Source organism: Aquarana catesbeiana, linkage group LG02, assembly GCF_042186555.1.
Source record: "Aquarana catesbeiana isolate 2022-GZ linkage group LG02, ASM4218655v1, whole genome shotgun sequence".
Taxonomy (NCBI): Eukaryota; Metazoa; Chordata; class Amphibia; order Anura; family Ranidae; genus Aquarana; species Aquarana catesbeiana.
The window spans coordinates 529345233-529365303 of record NC_133325.1 but is presented as its reverse complement, the minus strand read 5'-3'; the positions used below and the strand labels follow the sequence as shown (position 1 = coordinate 529365303).

Here is a 20071-nt window from a genome sequence, read left to right as displayed (position 1 = left end):
CTTTTGGTGGTATTTGATCACCTCTGGGGTTTTATTTTTTGCTTAACAAACTAAAAAATACCAAAATTTTGGAAAAAAAAGTTTTTCTCAGTTTCTGTCATAAAATTTTGTTTTCCCCTTCACTGACAGGCACTAATGAGGCGGCACTGATGGGCACTGATGAGGCGGCACTGATGGGGACTGATGAGGAGGCACTGATATGTAGAATTGATGGGCACTGATAGGCGGCACTGATATGCAGCACTGATGGGCACTGATAGGCGGCACTGATGGGCACTGACAGGTTGCACTAATGGGCAGCACTGATGATGAGGTACTGATGTGTTTACTGACAGGTGTTACTGCTGGGCACTGATTGGCACTGTAATGGGCACTGATTGTCACTGTGGTGGGCTCTGATTGGCACTGTGGTGGGCACTGGCAGTCTTTTATTATGGGGACACTGCTGAGCACTTATTGGCATGTGATTGGCACATCTGAGGGAGCTGTGCTGATAATCAATGTGCTGATTATCAGCACAGACCCCCCCTTCTGACAGAGAGAGACGCCAATCGGCACTCCCTGTTAGCGCAAACCGAGGAATGCAGTTTACCGACACTTCCTGGTTCACGCGATGATCAGCTGTGATTGGTCACAGCTGATCACGTGGTAAGAAGCCTCTGACAGATGCTCCTAATCACGATCGGAGATGCTGTGTGTCAGACTGACACGCCGCACTCGCGATTGCCATGCTGCGCGCCCCCATGAGCATGTGCCGGCCTTTTATACTGCTGGACGTCATATGCAATTGTCTGGGGGGAAGTGATTAACCACTTAGGCCCCGGAAGAATTTACCTCCTTCCTGACCAGAGCACTTTTTGCGATTCGGCACTGCATCGCTTTAACTGACAATTGTGCGGTCGTGCGACGTGCCTCCCAAACAAAATTGACGTCCTTTTTTTCCCACAAATAGAGTTTTCATTTGGTGGTATTTGATCACCTCTGCGGTTTTTATTTTTTGCGCTATAAACAAAAAAATAGCGTAAATTTTGAAAAAAACGCATTATTTTTTTACTTTTTGCTATAATAAATATCCCCCAAAAAATAATTAAAAAAACATTTTTTCCCTCAGTTTAGGCCGATACGTATTCTTCTACATATTTTTGGTAAAAAAAAATCGCAATAAGCGATTATTGATTGGTTTGCGCAAAAGTTATAGCGTTTACAAAATAGGGGATAGTTTTATGGATTTTTTATTAATAATTTTTTTTTTTACTAGTAATGACGGTGATCAGCGATTTTTATTGTGACTGCGACATTATCGCGGACACATCGGACATTTTTGACACATTTTTGGGACCATTGTCATTTATACAGCAATCAGTGCTAAAAAAGTGCACTGATTCCTGTGTAAATGACACTGGCAGTGAAGGGGTCAACCACTAGGGGGCGGGGAGGGGTTAAGTCAGTACTAGGGATGTGTTCTAACTGTAGGATCTCTGCTCCCGATGACAGGGAGCAGAGATCAGTGACACTGTCACTAGGAAGAACGGGGAGATGCTGTTTACATCAGCATCTCCCCATTCATCCGCGGACCCGCGAGTCCGCGGACCCGCGACCCGACTCACGGAGCTGCCGGCGGCGTGCACGCAATGGCACGGCGGGGAATTCAAATGGGACTTACAGGAACGCCCATGTGCCCAGCCGTGCCATTCTGCCGACGTACATCAGCGTGCGCCAGTCGGGAAGTGGTTAAAGAAAGCTCTGTTTAATTGTTTATTTATATCAATTTACAAAATGCAAAGTGAGCAAAACAGAAGAAAAATTCGAATCAAATCACTATTTGCATGAGACTGCCCTTTTTGCCTTCAAACCAGCATCAATTCTTACACGTGCACAAAGTCAAGGATTTTATAGGATTAGAGTCAGGTGAATGATTAACCAATTACACCAAGCAGAGGCTAATGATAATCGTTTTTTTATATGTAGGTTGAAACACCGTTGCTAACTGAAACATTAAACAGCTGTGTATAAGGCTGAGTGAAGAACAGCCAAACTCTGCTACTAAGGTGAGGTTGTGGAAGACAGTTTCATGTCATAAGTCATACACCATGGCAAGACTTAGCAGTACATAGTACAAGGCATAGTACATCAGCATGGTCTCTACCAGGTAAAAATTTCAAAGCAGGCCCCACTCCCGTGTCAGTGGATTTGATTTACAGTAGTGGGAGCCAATGGCTCCTGCTGCTATCTATCCAATGAGGACAGAGACAGTGGCTGGAGCCACTGGGCTAGTGCACATAGCTGGAATGGATCGGCTCAGGTAAGAAAAAGGGGGGGCTCTGGGGGCAGCTGCAGCACAAAAGGTTTTTCACCTTAATGCATAAAATGCATTAAGGTGAAAAACCTGGAGACTTTACAACCCCTTCAAGGCAGCAGACGAAAGACACATGATGCCTACTCTCCTTTGACATCAGAATATGTTCAGCAGTGCCATCAGTACAGGACTGGCAGAAACCAGTGGGACCCAGGTACATCCATTTACTATCCAGAGAAGTCTGGCCAGAAGTGGTCATCATGGAGGAATTGTGGCCAAAAACCATACCTATGACATGCAAACAAGGCTAAGCAACTCAAAATATGCACAAAAACTTTCGAACTGCGGTGCAGAAAAATGGCAGCAGGTGCTCTGGACTGATGAGTCAAAATTTGAAATAATTGGTTGTAGCAGGAGGCACTTTGTTTTCCAAAGGGCTGGAGAACGGTACAATAATGAGTTTCTGCAGGCAACATTGAAGCATGGTGGAGGTTCCTTGCAAGTTTGGGGCTGCATTTCTACAAATGGAGTTGGAGATTTGGTCAGGGTCTATGGTGTTCTCAATGCTGAAAAATACAGGCAGATACTTATCCATTATGTGATTGGCCCCAAATGTATTCTACAGCAGGACAATGACCCCAAACGTACAGCCAATTTCATTAAGAACTATGTTCAGTGAAAAGAAGAACAAGGAGTCATAAAAGTGATTGTTTGGCCCCCACAGAATCTCAATATCATTAAGTCTGTCTGGGATTACAGTGCCTTGAAAAAGTATTCACACCCCTTTATATTTTCCAAATTTTATCATGTTACAACCAAAAACGTAAATGTATTTTATTGTTTTTTTTTGTGATAGACCAACAAAAAGTGGCACATAATTGTGAAGTGGAAGGAAAATGATAAATAGTTTTCTGATGTGATGGACTTTAGCGGTACCAGAGAAGGACATCGAAACAAAATAGTACTAAATAGATTTATTACAAATGATTTAAAAATAATTTTTCAAATAAAATCAATTCAATTATATGATTCCAATAAATATGACCTCTCAGTCATTATTATATATAAGTTATAATAATAATGAGTTATATAATATGAGCTAGTACAGTGTCTCTTGACACTGTACTAAAAAAGATCTACAAATTTAATAATGACCGAGAGGTGATATTTATCGGAATCATATAATTGAATTGATTTTATTTGAAAAATAAATTATTAAATTTGTAGATCTCTTTTAGTACAGTGTCAAGAGACACTGTACTAACTCATATTATATAACTCATTATTATTATAACTCATATATAATGATGACCGAGAGGTCATATTTATCGGAATCATATAATTGAATTGATTTTATTTGAAAAATTATTTTTAAATCATTTGTAATAAACTTATTTAGTACTATTTTGTTTCGATGTGCTCTGGTACTGCTAAAGTCTGTCACATCAGTTCTATCTTATAAAATATCATAAAGGATGAGGTACCCCCATAGCCCACACAACCTTAAAAAGTAGAAAGACCTTTAATGTTATGCTAAATAAAACAAAATTCATGACAATGAACCTTAGATCTTCTAAACCTTTTTTTTTTCATTTGTCTAAACCAGTGGTTCTCAACCTTTCTAGTGTCAAGACCCCTTGGTAAAATTCACCATGTTGTGGGGACCCCTAACAGTAAAATTATTTTTGTAGCATGGGTTATCGGCACCCAAGTCAAGACAAGTGATTTGCACCCCTAACTCACAGACATTTAGCGCTCCCTGAGTCCCTTCCATTCTGTCAGGTCACCTGGGACCAGGTGACAGATGCACTCTGTAGTAGTCAGAAGTGCACCGCTAAGGTAGTGGACCCTAGGACTGACTGCTGCGGATTGAACCCTGGAAGGTTCAGGAAGCAGGTCTACAGGATAACTAACATGGATCCCAGTGGGAGCTAGAGCATAGATTCCCCAGGGCGCTGAGTCTAAGAGCCAGCGGGTGTTCACCAGAGCCTCTAGTGGTGAGGATGGACTGCGCTGCAGTCTGGCTCCAGGTCGCGGCCCCCAGGGTCTCACAGCTCATGCTCACGATAGACTACAGGAGAAGAGGAAGGAGGCAGCAGGCTGGAACAACAAGGAAAGTAAGGGACAAGCCAAGGTCAGGGCCAAAGCAGACAAGGACAACAGAGTTCACGCCAAGGTTCAGGATCACAGGCAAACAGGGATGGTCGGGGACACGCCAAAGGTCAGGGTCACGAGCAGACAGGAATAGTTAAGAACAGGACAAAGTCGGTAACTGGAATCAGACGTAGGAAACACAGCAAGTACACACGGAGGCTAACACACAATGGTTGATCAGCACTGCTGGCTTGCAGTGCACCGGTTAATATAGGGTTCCCTGATAGGGCCTGGGGTGGGGCCATGCTTAGAGGAGAGGTTATAAAACCAGTCAGATGAGAGGCAGCTGGTCTTTAGAGATGAACACATGGAGACAGGTAAGCTGACAGAGAAAACTCTATTGCATAACCATGACACACTCGTACAGTATTAAAACCCCTTATGGTACATTTTAGGATTTACCATTCTTTCTCTTTATTCTCCTTTCTTTCCCTTTTCTTTCTATCCCAATTTTGTTTTTTTTTTTTTCCATTTCCCTCTCTCTAGCCGTCGTTCTTGTTCTCTTATTCTTTTTCTCCCTTTTCTTTGTTCCTCCCCCTCTTTTCCTCTCCTTTCCACGTCGTCTCTAATTTTATTCCTTCACTTACTCCTTGGTGGGGGGGTGGGGGGAATGGGATGAGTGGCAGTACTGGCAGAGAGTTGAAGGAGTGGCAGCGCTGGCGGGGAGTTGAACGAGGGGCAGTGCTGGTGGGGAGTTGAACGAGCGGCAGTGCTGGCGGGAAGTTGAACGAGCGGCAGTGCTGGTGGGGGGTTGAACGAGCGGCAGTGCTGGTGGGGGTTGAACGAGCGGCAGTGCTGGCGGGAGTTGAACGAGCGGCAGTGCTGGCGGGGAGTTGAACGAGCGGCAGTGCTGGCGGGGAGTTGAACGAGCGGCAGTGCTGGCGGGGAGTTGAACGAGCGGCAGTGCTGGCGGGGAGTTGAACGAGCGGCAGTGCTGGCGGGGAGTTGAACGAGCGGCAGTGCTGGTGGGGTGTTGAACGAGTGGCAGTGCTGGCGGGGGTGGGACGAGTGGCAGTGCTGGCGGGGAGTTGGGATGAGTGGCAGTGATGGTGGGGGGGAATGGGATCAGTGGCAGTGCTGGTGGGAGTTCTAATCAGCTAACTCAGGTGCTCTTGATCAAGGTCATCTGCTGATCTGAGAACTGTAGTGGGGACTTTTAATGGCAACTATAATCACAGGTAGTGTTACTCACTGTGTCTCCCAGCAGTGACACCTATGTTGAAATCAGGAGATAGGGTCTCCTCCAGCCCCTCCCACTTCACATTCCTCACCAGTCAGCTGACCTTTAGTCTCTGCCCCCCAGCCATGCTGTGAACTGAATGGGCGGCTGCGAAGAGGCTGAGTGGGCGGCCGCGGGCTCCAGGAACTGCCCAGCTGGGCAGCCACAGGCTCCAGGGACAGCCCTGCTGGGTGGCCACAAAAGGCTGGAAGAGCGGTGTGGGATTCAGGAAAAGCCCAGGATTCGGTGACCCCTGGCAAATTGTCATTTGACCCCCGGGGGGTCCCGACCCCCCAGGTTGAGAACCACTGGTCTAAACTGTTTCTAAGGTAACAATAACAAATAATTTGGGCACGTTGTTGAGTATGTATGTATCTGTGTTAATACTCAGATAAATCCCTGTGCCCACATGGAATCCACAAATTCTAGGCCAAGGTAGAGCTTGGGACTTTCACTTTTACTCATATTGAGTTTTAGCCCTTCTAACTAATGTGTAGTGTATGAACTATGGAGTGTACTTAAAAGAGCATTTTGTGTGCAGTGTGAGCATTTGTTACCACATGGAATGCCATCTTAGTGTGAGTGACATCTTTATGAAGGTTTGGGGAACTTATCAACAGGGAATGGCAAGCATCAGGAATATATAAGCATACATGATAGCATTTGTCATTGATGTAAAGTTTGTGCTTGCATTTTCTCTTCAATTTAAAATATATACTGTAATTTATACAGCTAATAATCAAAACATTAGAGTGTAAAAACTGTAAATCAAATCATGCCAAGAAATTACAATTTCAGGTACCATATAGGGACTTTTTATTCCAAATAATAAATATTATGAAACTATCTAGTGATGCTTTAGAGAACTTTTATTATTTCATTCTTTTCTCACCTACTGTAATACACTGAGAAAACCTCTTCTCGCAAAACTTTCTCTGACAGAATATGGTCAAAGACTGGTGTGATATCATCAATTGCCTGGCCTGGAAATCCCATTCCTAGAACACCATCAAAACGGGCAAAGATAAATGGAAATGCAGGGAGAGCTGTGGCCTCAGCAAAAACTTGAGTAACAAGAATGCCAGCAACCTGTAACAAAAGGCGACAGGATGATTAGTCCAAGCTATGGAATAACATAACAAGAACAATCCTGAAGCAGAGGAGACAGAGCAGTTACTGCATTTATAACAAAACTTCTATAATAATTCTACAAACTCTATTAAAAATAATGAAACTGTATAAGTCATATGACAGCACTATAATATTATAAAAAGCTAATCTGCTCGGGTTGTATTCTCTGAAGATTCAGCAAATCTGTTTTGAAGTTCAGTGAACCCAAACTTTGTCGTGAATCCTGATGAACAAAATGAAGGATGAATCCTGCTGTTAAAACCTGGCCTATTTTGGGGCTAGCGGGCAAACAATTGTAAAAAATTGAAATGGAAAGCTGAGCACTGCCATGGGGGACACTTAAAGCAGTTCTTTAGTCATCTATGAAAACTGTAGCTGCTGACTTTTAATAAACAGACACGCACCTGTCCCAGGATCTAACGCTGTCCTAACCTGGCCTGTTTCTTCACCGGTCTTTTGCCCCCGACACCAGCATAATAACTGTGACCAGCTGTGACTTCTGTGACTTCTTGCAGCTTCACTGACGGCTGCTCACTGCTCATACAAGCCCCACTGTGATATATGAATGGTGCCACACATTACAGGTCCCAGAAGGTTGCGGGCGGGGGGGGGGGGGGACTTCCACTCAGATCATTTGGGGGGGGAGGGGGAGTGTAACTTCCACTGTTGAGTAAAGTTCCAATTCACCAAAGCAAAATAATTAAAAAAAATACTGTATAACCGGTTCAATACAGGGCATTTTCACCCCCTTCCTTCCCAGACCAATTTTTAGTTTTCAGCGCTGTCGCACTTTAAACGACAATTGCGCGGTCGTGCGACGTTGTACCCAAACAAAATTGACGTCCATTTTTCCCCCTCAAATAGAGCTTTCTTTTGGTGGTATTTGATCACCTCTGCGGTTTTTATTTTTTGCGCTATAAACAAAAGAAGAGCGACAATTTTGAAAAAAACACAATATTTTTTACTTTTTGCTATAATAAATATCCCAATTTTTAAAAAAAAAAACAAATTTTTTCCTCAGTTTCAGCCGTTACGTATTCTTCTACATATTTTTGGTAAAAAAAATCGCAATAAGCGTATATTGATTGGTTTGCGCAAAAGTTATAGCGTCTATAAAATACGTGATAGATTTATGGCATTTTTTAAAAAAAATTATTTATTTATTTTTTTTTACTAGTAATAGTGGCGATCGCAATTTTTTTTCGTGACTGCGACATTATGGCGGACACATTGGACACTTTTGACACATTTTTGGGACCATTCACATTTATACAGCGATCAATGCTATAAAATTGCATTGATTACTGTGTAAATGTGACAGGCAGTGAAGGGGTTAACCACTAGGGGGCGGGGAGGGGTTAAATGTGTTTCCTAGGGAATGCTTCTAACTGTAGGGGGAGGGGACGCTCAAGGGGAGGAGACCGATCAGTGTTCCTCCGTTCTGGGAACACAGCTCGCTCTCCTCTGAGCTGACAGGACGTGGATCTCTGTGTTTACACACAGAGATCCACGGTCCGGCCTGGTTAACGGGCAATCGCAGGTGCCCGGCGGACATCGCGCCCGAGCAACGCGGTGGGCGCGCGCGCCCTCTAAGCGCACCCCCGGCGGCGCGCACGCGCCCCCTAGACGGCCGGAAACCCGAGGCCGTCATATGACGTCCACCCAGGATGGACGTCATATGTACATACGCGGGTAGGGAAGTGGATAGTGGGGAGAGGGTCTTTTAAAATTGAACTTTCTTCCCCCTTCCTGACCAGGCCATTTTTCAGACTTCAGCACACATTTTGAATGACAAATACTCACTAAGCAACAATGTACCCAAATTAAATATATATCATTGTTTTGTTCCCTGGCACATCATGGCAGCATACAAAGGATTGTGGCTCCACCCCCAAATAACCTGATAGAACTTGTTAACTATAAATCATAGACAGATCCAGCTCGCAGCATTCTCCTTTTTGTCCTCACCTGATCAGGACTGGAGCCTTGAGGTATTCCTTACCGTTTGTCAACCCGGCCAGGTTCAGCCTCTCCTGGGTAGAAGTCCTTCCAGTACAGCCTCTAAATGAGCTATTTGGTTGGACCCCATTCTGGTGGTGCAGGCCTGTCAAAGAAAGCTTTAAACAAGCTTCGGTGTAAGTGGCAGAGTTTTACCCTTTCTTTCCATATGCTTTTAACTTCTTTTCTCTGTTTGTCAGTGCTTTCCTACACCTGTCTGTGTTGTTGTGTCAAGTCTGCCTGGAGCAAGCAGCATACAGTCCTGCAAGGACCTCAAGATAGAGGGAGCCCTTTAAAAGCCAGAACAGTTGCCATTTAGGCGCAGGCATCCAGACAACATTGATCAAGGTCATCATCTCACCTCTCAATATTATTGCTCTCTGTCTACTAACACCACAGGTTACCAGCCCTAATAGTTGCTGCTGTTGTGCCGGAAAGTCATTGCCTGACAAGCTACTAGGTCAAGTCCACTTGGAGGAGGCAGCAACTGAGAAAGAAAGGGATGTCAGGAAAGTAGCAGTCTTGATTAAAGAATCAACCAAGGAGTCTATACATGAAGCCTGTACTCCTCAGTCTGTGGCTAGTACAGTCTAGCACTTTTTAACCAAACTCCCTTACTCCCACACCACGAATGCCACTTTAGCACCTCATCACCCCACCAATCTTAACATTGTCAATCTTTCCTCTCAGTCCCTCACACCAGATGAAGTCTCAGTCCTCTCTAAAGGCCTCACCTTTGTTCCAACAAACAAGATGGATAAATTTGAAGTGATTAAAGACCTTCACCTATACACACGCAAACTCCTCTTAAAAAGCATGTTTGAAAAGACCAAACCTGACATGGAGGGTTTTCGAACCCTAAGTGAAAGGCGACCCTTGGAGAATCTCAACTCCTTACTTGAGGAGAGTGAACCCAAGGATCTCATTGACACGACTGACTTAGAATCCCTCCTCAAAGGAGCTACTGCCTCCGGGGAAGCTGTCCCCAAAAAATCCTCCCTCAAAAAAAAATCTTCACTATACCCTGCACCCAGCTCTAATCAGGGTGTATCAACTTTCCTAAAATTGACCAAGAAATCAACAATCTTAAATCCACATCCTCTATTTCGGAAAATCTCACAGAAAATGAAAAAATTGCCCTTAAAAATCTGCTAAGCTATCATGAAATCACTATAAAGGCATCAGACAAAGGGGGAAACATAGTCCTGATAGACAATGACAAATATAGTCAGATGTGCATAAAAATTTTAACCAATCATGATTGGTACCGCCCAGTTGGTCCCGACGTTGTTCAAGCATTCAACAACAAATTTTATGCTTTTGTGGATGAGGCCTTTCAAAATAAGGTCATTTCCAAACAAACTTTGAATTTTATTCATACTCACCCTAGGTTAGCAACCTTCTACTCGCTCCCAAAGATCCACAAACACACCAGCGACCCTCCAGGGAGACCCATAATCTCTGGCAATGGTGCCATCATGGAAAATCTGTCACGCCTTGTGGATGAGCACATTAGACCCTTTGTTCTCTCCATACTTTCATATGTACGTGACACCATCCACTTGTTACCGATCATTGAGGGCATACAAGTCTCTGAGGGTTGCATTCTTGCTAGTATTGATGTGGAAGCACTTTACAGTTCGATACCCCACTCTAAGAAACTTGCATGCGTGCAAAAAATTCTTTCACAAACAAGTCATCATGAAAGTTCTTTCAATGACTTTATACTCCTCTCTTTGGACTACATTTTGAGACATAGGGGGTCATTTACTATAGCGCCAAAAACGTGTCCTGCAGTACCAAAAAATAACTCTCAAAAAAGGCCAGAATTACTTCAACTCTCAGAAAGTCAGCTACTAATGCAAATGAAAAGCAGCGCTATTGCCGGCAATAATGTCTGTCAGATGGAATCTGCAAAATCCAAAGTTCTCACTGAAGGCTTATATGCAAGTTCTTTGCCATAAAAAGTGTTTGGAGACCCGGGTCCTGCCCCAGGGGACGTGTATCAATGCAAAAAAAATGTTTTAAATTGGACGTTTTTTCAGGAGCAGTGATTTTAATAATGCTTAGAGTGAAACAATAAAAGTGTAATATTCCTTTAAATTTCGTACCTGGGGGGTGTCTATAGTATGCCTGTAAAGGGGCGCATGTTTCCTGTGTTTAGAACAGTCTGACAGCAAAATGACATTTCAAAGGAAAAAAAACTGAAAATTGTATCATACTTACCGCAATTTTCCTTTCCTGACGCCAATCCAAGGCAGCATACTAGTGATAGGCTCCGCCTTTCTCCCCTCCCTCAGGACCAATGAAATAGCATAAATTAAAGGCCAGTTAGGCCCCGCCCCATTCTTCGTAATTAGCTAGATACCGAAACGCACAAGGGTGGGTCCGTATGCTGCCATGGATTGGCGTCAGGAAAGGAAAATTACGGTAAGTATGATACAATTTTCCGTTTTCCTGATGCCACCATGGCAGCATACTAGTGATACATATCCTAGATGACAGGGTGGGTTCTACTTAAACCAAAATAATTATTTTAAATATATTATATATATATATTTTCAAATGGGACAGAAGACTGAGCAGTCATTCCTCTGAAGCCCACTGATGACAAGGCACCCAGATCTATTCTGTAAAGGTTGAAAAGGTATGCTGGGAAAAGCATGCCACTTTCCTGTAGAATTAATCCATAGATGCTTTCAACTGGGCCGCCTATGAGGCCTCAACCCCTCCGGAAGAGGATGCATCCTGCCACTGAAGGAGGCTCACGACCCATTTCCCATCTGCACAACCAATCTTGCTAAAGTCCAGGAGGCAACCTCTCATGCCTGATGAATTCCATCTGGACCAGTGAAAGACTTATCATATGAACTGAAAAGAGCAATTGTGGACAGAAACTTCTTTCAAGCTCTGGGAATTACCAATTTGCGTGGTTTTCTTGCTGGAACGTCTGGAAAGTTCGGCAATGGACAGATGATTGATAGTTGGAGGGCTGTCGCTACCTCTGATATAAGCTGAATTACAGGATGCAGCTCTACTCCTGTAATGAAAGCAATATGCTTTTCTGAAGCTCTAAGGGCTTGGAACTCGAACCGACTTCTGTTTGACGATTTGCGCTAAATACTGGTTAGTAAGCGATGTCTTAAACCGAACACTGCCCTGTTGGAGTAAACAGTTGAAATAAACCCCAACAGCATCGAAAGATTTTAATTGTGAAAGATTCTCTCTCGCGGTTGACGAAACCTCCTGCCTATCTTAAAATTTTTTCAAACCAAAGGGCCTTTGGACAAATTAAACCTTGTTCTTGCTGACACCCGCAACCTCAAAAGAGTATAGGGTAAGGTTCATGTCCAATCTGACCTTCAAGAAGACCAGAACAGCTGCCACCAAAGGCGCAGTAAGAATAATATCAAGTTTGTTCCAGATCTTGGCATAGAGGCTGTTAGTAGAGTGCTTTTCGCACCCCCCAAAGTAGAGCTCACTCTTGGAGCAACTCTGGAGCAATCTAGGTTCTGCGGCTTCCCCGTCCCGCCTTTATGCTTGCATCCCTGGTCTGTGCATATGTGAAGGGGAATCGACTTCTGTATTCTGAAGTAGATAGCCAGGAAGCACCAAGACTCCTATGGTCAGAATGGAGGGGTGGTCGTGACTACCATGCTCATTCTTGACAGCTTCCAGAGGAATTTAATTATGAGAGAAGTTGGGGAAAAACATATACAGTAGGCTTGATTGCAGTTTCATGGAGAAACTCAGCTTCTGTTCTCTGCTTTGGAGAGCGGAAACCGAGTCAGACCTCTTCTTAAATTGGCATTTACTGTGAGAAGCAAAGAAGCCTGTCTGTGGTAGGCCACCTCTGGACAAGCCTCCCCCTCATGCTCTGGCAAGCTTGCATGATAGACAGTATATCCGTGTATTCCAGTCCCATAGGAGCTAACTTGCTTCCGGAATTTGCTGGTGATCTTCCTACCCAGACATTCTGGGTTCTACATCTCTCAATAGCATATTGCCGTGAGATCCTCCCTGGAGCTGAAAATACACAATTGCTGTCCTGTTGCTCAATCGCAAGATGACTGGTCACCCTTGATTCTGTGTAGCAAGGTCAAAGTGATAAAAAAGGATGCCTGACCTTCCAGCGCTTTCGAGACTACCCTCCTTGGCTAGCAAATTCCACTTGCCTTGACCGACAGACCCTTGCAGTGTGCCTTCCAGGTTGTCTTGCTGATATGATTCATCACATTGATCCAGTCAGATGGTTCGTGACATCCTCCAGGTCTTTCCATCACTGCAGACCGCGATACATACTGCGTGACACTGACCATAGCTGCACCGGATCCTGTTTCCTCCGTTGTAGTTGAAACTAGCAACAGTGCCCATGTACCCAAGGAATCATCGGTATGAATGACAACATTACGGCCAGGAGGCTGAGACACCTAGAAGTCATCCAGGAAGTAGAGGCATCTGATCTCAGAATTCTCCTTATGACCGTCACCATCCATTTCTGATGGAAGCAAAACAGAGGAACCAGTAGAGCCCCCACAGGCACTTTTTTTTTTTTATGTCGAAAGGAATGACGACCAGGCAGTGTCGAATCTGGAGACCCTGTTCTCCAAGAGGAACTGACACGGCACTGAAACCTCTGTGAATATTCTTAGAGATATTCATAGGCTAAAAGGTAGGCTGATAAAGTGGAGATGTGTCCAACCAATCTCCAAATTTACTTACTTTGAAATAAAAAAGAAAAGAAAAAATTTTTGGGATGTAAGGCTAAGAATCCTGACGATCTAGCGAAAGCCTCCAGCCATCTGCTGCAAGCGAATTCTCTCCAACCCCCGCGACCTACAAACAGAGGTGGGTAGGAAACCTACAATCTCTCCTGTGAGATTATTAAGATTATTAAGAGAGAGTATTGTAACCTCTGTGGTTTCGGTGGATCTGGCAGCTCCGAGGGGGAGAAAAAGGTCCGGAGAAGGAACAGTGAGGAATCCACTGAAGTGACCATGAGTGCCTATCCTCCAAGGATCTGCACAATCCACTGTCCAGTAACCCGTGAACCATAGGGTACCCCTAGCCATAACTGAGTATAGCATTGCCTTGGCCAGGCACCAGGTTGAGACTATTGCTGCTTCCGCAGTGAAATTTGCTGATACATCTTGGCCGGGTCCCAAGATATCAGCCCTAAGGATTTCCTCTCCAACCATATCCTGGGAGCAGAAACCCAAAGTACCTGTCACCAAGGTAAGGGCATATGTTGAGTGGCAGGCCCTTCCCAGCCGCCATCCTATTGGACAACAATCGGTCCCACTGTAGGCATGGATTTCAGCAATGCTATATCCGCCTTGAATTAAACCAGTTTCCTAATGGAAAAGTGATTGCTCATTGAAAGGATAAATATGACTTTTTCTTTTATCCCATGTAATGGTCTGCATGACTGCCTGGATACACAGTTCTCCAAAGAAAAACTGACACCAAGTAGCTCCAGATCTTCCTCTGGTGCAAGGGAGCTAAAATCATTTGCAGGCTACGCCCCCTCCTCCAGAGTACTGAGAGGATGAGCGATCCATGAGGCAGGTTGTTCTGCTAGTGGCTAGACCCACAACAAGGGGGCTGGCTAGCTAGAGTAATTACAGTGAGTTTAAAACAGAAGTTTTGTGCCACCTTATAAGTAATAAGGACATTCGGTATTACCTGTCAGCTGCAAACTTCAACCAGGCCGACTTCACTTACCAGCCTCCTGGGCATAGGCACTGTGCCATAGGTCCTGCAGGACTCTTGTTGGGGTGCTGGGTCTGGGAAAGAAGAGCTAAGATGTTCTCCTTGGAACCTCTCTCCTGAGTGGGAGCGAGCGGCATCTGAGCTATGCTTCTCTGAAGAATGTCCGCCTTTCTATGGCCTCTGGCTCTGGCCTTTGAGAGCGTGGGCACGCTGAGCTGAAGCAGATCAAAGCAATGCGCATGAGAGGGCACTCTTTTCCTGAAAATTTACTGACACGGTGGTCCCCACCTAAATGTTGAGGGTCTTTTGTATGGGTGGTGACTGATACAATATGCATGCATATATAAATACATGCACATACCGCTCCATATAACACCCCCCACATACATACATACATACCAACCAACATAAGAACACACACCTATATACACAAACATATACATGAACATATATACATACTGCAGAGGGTCAGCCTGGGGCAGGGTTAAGAAGGGGTTAATCGAAGAGGGCAGGTACTTCCCCTTCAGACCTGCTTATTGTCAGCTGGGCTGAAAGTTTCAGAGAAGAGCTGTTTGAGTAGGAGAGAGAGAGACAGCAGCATGCTGTGTGAAAATGTCCATTGCTGGAAGGTGTGCTGGGTGAGCTTAACCACATAAAGACTGTAGCTCTGATTGGAGCCATGAACTATTACCTATAAGCCTGTGTGCTGCTGAACTGTAAGCTGTACCTGTGTGCACAACTGTGTGACAAGGTAAGTCTGTCTTACCTTATGTTTATTTTGCCATTTTGCTGAATAAAGCCACTTTTGTTTTAATGGGCTGTCTCTGAGCCAGCTGTCCACCCCTCTGATCCCCTACAATACACATATATACATATCTATATCTATATATACACACACATACCCACCTACCCCAAACCTATTTATACACAACCTACAAACATAAGCTATACGGACAGCAAAGGACAGAGAACCTGTCTAGGGGGAGTAATGTACTCAGACCAGTGCCACTGCAGGAGGAAAAGAACAGGAGGTGCAGAAAATGAGATAATGACAGAGGCAAAGGTAAGAAGGATGCAAAGCTGGCCTCCCCAAACCCAAACCCAAACCCAACAAGCGTTGCAGACACCAACCTTAAAGGGAGATTTCATTCCTAAAGAGGAAAAACTGCTCAGCTCCATCGAGACCCACAGAAGGAGCTCCCAAGCTAATCTGGCACTTTTAGCAGCCTGATACTGGGACTTCGTACTGGGAGAGGCTTAACCCAGCCAGCAGCTGCCTGGAGGCAGAGGGGGGAACATAGTACTGCTTACTCTTCACTAGTGCGTGGAGGTATGAGGACAAAAAAAATGGGGCGGGGCCTAACTGGCCTTTAATTTATGCTATTTCATTGGTCCTGAGTGAGGGGAGCAAGGCGGAGCCTATCACTAGTATGCTGCCATGGTGGTGGCAGGAAAGTCATTTAAAACTACTCGCGGCTATTAATAAATTGCCGGTCCGACAATACACATAAAAGTTCATTGATAAAAACGGCATGGAAATTCCCCACAGGGGAACCCCGAACCAAAATTAAAAAAAAAATGGCGTGGGGGTCCCCCTAAATTCCATACCAGGCCCTTCAGGTCTGGTATGGATATTAAGGGGAACCCCGGCCAAAATTAAAAAAAAAATGGCGTGGGGTCCCCCTCAAAATCTATACCAGACCCCTCAGGTCTGGTATGGATTTTAAGGGGAACACCGCGCCAAAATTTAAAAAAAAAAGGCGTGTACTCCCCCCAAAAATCCATACCAGACCCTTATCCAAGCACGCAACCTGGTAGACCACAGGAAAAGAGGGGGGGACGAGAGAGCCCCCCCTCCTGAACTGTACCAGGCCACATGCTCTCAACATTGGGAGGGTGCTTGGGGTCCCCCCAAGCACCTTGTCCCCATGTTGATGGGGACAAAGGCCTCATCCCCACAACCCTTGCCCGGTGGTTGTGGGGGTCTGCGGGTCGGGGGCTTATCGGAATCTGGAAGCCCCCTTTAACAAGAGGACCCCCAGATCCCACCCCTCCCCCTATGTGAAATGGTAAGGGGGTACAAAAGTACCCCTACCATTTCACAAAAAAAGTGTCAAAAATGTTAAAAACGACAAGAGACAGTTTTTGACAATTCCTTTATTTAAATGCTTCTTCTTTCTTCTATCTTCTTTCTTCTATCTTCTATCTTCCTTCGGTTTCTTCCTCCATCTTCTTTTTCTTCTTCTGCCGATCCTCTGCTTCTTGCTCCGGTGTTCTCGTTCGGCATCTTCCTCCGTGGCGTCTTCTTTCCTTCTTCGTGCTCGGGCCGCTCCGCATCCATGGGAGGCTCCCATTATGTGACGCTTCTCGTCTTCTGACGGTTCTTAAATAATGGAGGGCGGGGCCATCCAGTGACCCCACCCCCCTCTGTTGCACGGTGATTTCCCTATCCCCCCCTGACGTCACGGGAAAAGCCTCGGGGAAGTCCCCATGCGCCCGAGGGGATGGGGTCACCGGGTGGCCCCGCCCTAGTTACTTAAGAACTGTCAGAAGACGAGAAGCATCACACAGCGGGAGCCTCCCATGGATGCGGAGCAGCCCGAGCACAAAGAAGGGAAGAAGACGCCGCAGAGGAAGATGCCGGACAAGAACACCGGAGGAAGAAGCAGAGGATCGGAGGAAGAAGAAGAAGAAGATGGATGAAGAAACCGAAGGAAGATAGAAGAAAGAAGATAGAAGAAAGAAGAAGTATTTAAATAAAGGAATTGTCAAAAACTGTCTCTTGTCATTTTTAACATTTTGACACTTTTTTTGTGAAATGGTAGGCCCTTACCATTTCACACAGGGGGGGCTGGGATCTGGGGGTCCCCTTGTTAAAGGGGGCTTCAAGATTCCAATAAGCCCCCCTGCCCGCAGATCCCCACAACCACCGGGCAAGGGTTGTGGGGATGAGGCCCTTGTCCTCATCAACATGAGGACAAGGTGCTTTCAGGGACCCCCCAAAGCACCCTCCCAATGTTGAGGGCATGTGGCCTGGTACAGTTCAGGAGGGGGGGCGGCTCTCTCGTCCCCCCCTCTTTTCCTGGGGCCTGCCAGGTTGCGTGCTCGATAAGGGTCTAGTATTGATCTTTGGGGGGACCCCATGCCATTTTTTTTTTTAATTTTGGCGCGGGGTTCCACTTAAAATCCATACCAGACCTGAAGGGTCTGGTATGGATTTTGAGGAGGACCCCACCTTTTTTTTCTTTTGGTGCGGGGTTCCCCTTAATACCCATACTAGACCTGAAGGGCCTGGTATGGAATTTAGGGGGACCCCCACGCCATTTTTAAAAAAAATTTTGGTTCGGGGTTCCCCTGTGGGCAAATCCCATGCCGTTTTTATCAGTGAACTTTTATGTGTATTGTCGGACCGACAATTCATATAGCCGCTAGTACTTTTAAATGACTTTATGACAATAACTTGCATATAAGCCTTTAAAATTAGCACTTTTGATTATTCATGATCGAGTCCCATAGACTTTAACGGTGTTCAGGTGTTCGAATTAATTTTTTGCCTGTTTGCATGTTCTGGTGCAAACCGAACCGGGGGGTCTTCGGCTCATCCCTGGTGCACATGGCCCAGAAGCAAATGTGTGGGGATGCCAAACAAATCAATGAACCCCACCCACACCAAATCTAACTACCACATCCACCCCACATTGATTAAGCACAAGTACATATCATACCCTTATCTGGAAAATGAGCAGCACCTCCTCTCCTCGCCATGTCCACCTAGATGGAGATCCTGACCAGCACAGGAACTTCCGGGTGATTACAATGACTTATTTCTGGGTCAGAAGGCAAAACCACACTCTTTTGATCGCTGCTGCGAATATTTGATCGCAACCACAATTAGAATTCTATTATTTTTGTTTATTTGCAGATATGTCAATTTGTATTTCTACTTATGATATTTAAAGACATTCGTTAAGAAATTGTGTCCCTGGGTTGGGCAGGTGAATGACAAAAACAAAAGGCCCAGTTTGAGCCCTGGTTCACAATGACAGAAGGAGGAAATCGTTCAGCTGAAATCACACAATTTCATTCCCGCATGTCAGTCCCGACTGCAGGGGGAATTTCAGAGACATCTGTGCAGGTTTCTGCACTGATATAAATACAAATTGCACCCCAAAGTTGCACCAATTAAAACAGTGCAATTGCCACCGCTTTGACATGTCAGATCGCACCAATGTGAACTAAAGCTGACACATACAACACTGCCTATCCACCAGCTGAATTCATTACCTGCAATTCTCCACAGCAGTTATATATAAAGATTGCACCTTTATCATTTACTTGCAGGTGTGCTGAAGCCTAGGTTTACATTGGAGCGATTTGTCATGCGATTTGAGAAATCAAATCGCATGACTATTGGCAGCAATGGCACTGTTCCAATCGATGCGACACCGATTTTGTGGCACCGCACCAATTTGCTAAAGTAGTTCCTGCACTACTTTTGCCGATTTCAGGTGCGACTTCAATAGACATTTGTGTATGAAGCCACACGGATGTCTATCAAGTAGCACATGAAATCATGCTGACCTTGCCACTTTAAATTCATGCTACTTCAAGTAAAGTAGCGCAATTTCAAAGTAGCATCAATGTGAACCAGGGCAAAGAGATTAGTTTTTTGGTACACAAATACATATTGAAATAAAATATAAGAGATATTGCACTTTCCCAAAACCACCACCCACAAAAACTAAAGAGAAAGAAAAGCAGAAGAAAAAAAACACCACAACAAAGCTCAATAATGTACTTTTATTTTACCAGCAAGAAAAAAAAAATTACATTCATTTACTAGCTTCAAAAAAATTTGGACAGGATATATGGTGCTACATTTAGCATTTTGGGATTTTAAGGGCCCTGCTCATAGGAGCTTACAATCTAAAATTTGACAAAACCTTAGAGTGGACACAGCTTTAATTTCAGTGTATAACGGGCAACACATCACATTTTTATCTGCAAGATTATAGAAACATACTTAAGTCATTCTTACAAAGCATTCCAACATAATATTACAAAAGACATTCAAAACACCCACCACCAGCACACAATCCACACATACATACATCGGTGACCATGTTCTGCTGGAAGCTGCATTTCGGTGTACACGATTAAACGAGATCAAAAAGGGTAGAAAGTAAGCAGATGCTTCCAAATGATGTTTGCATGATCAGACAGGAACAATACACACACAACATTGACAGCATGGCCACAAAAACCCACTTTTGATTGAAAAAAATGCACAAGAATTTAATCAAATATCCCTAGTTGGGTATTTGTCAATATGCACAATATCATTCCTTCTCCCCCACAAATCACAGCAAAAAACCTGACCTTCTCAGGCCAAACGACCCCCCTACTGCAGGCCTTTATATAAGAGAGGTTGTATTGTTAGCACACTGACACACCCAATAGAAGTACATGCCCACCAGTATCTTTCAATCTATCTCTTCATGTATGCCTAAAGCGATTGCACCTGATGAGCAGGAATACATAATACTATTCGCAACTGTGTT

General features: G+C 44.7%; 1 protein-coding gene across 2 annotated transcripts in view; it reads right to left on the bottom strand.

Annotated features, from left to right (window-relative positions):
- Window positions 1–20071, bottom strand: part of REN (renin) — a 713915-nt gene that overhangs the window by 325033 nt on the left and 368811 nt on the right. For both annotated transcript variants that reach the window (XM_073615843.1, XM_073615842.1), the window contains exon 5: window positions 6562–6758. In XM_073615843.1, the coding sequence (XP_073471944.1) occupies window positions 6562–6758 (197 nt within the window). The remainder of the gene's footprint in view (window positions 1–6561; window positions 6759–20071) is intronic.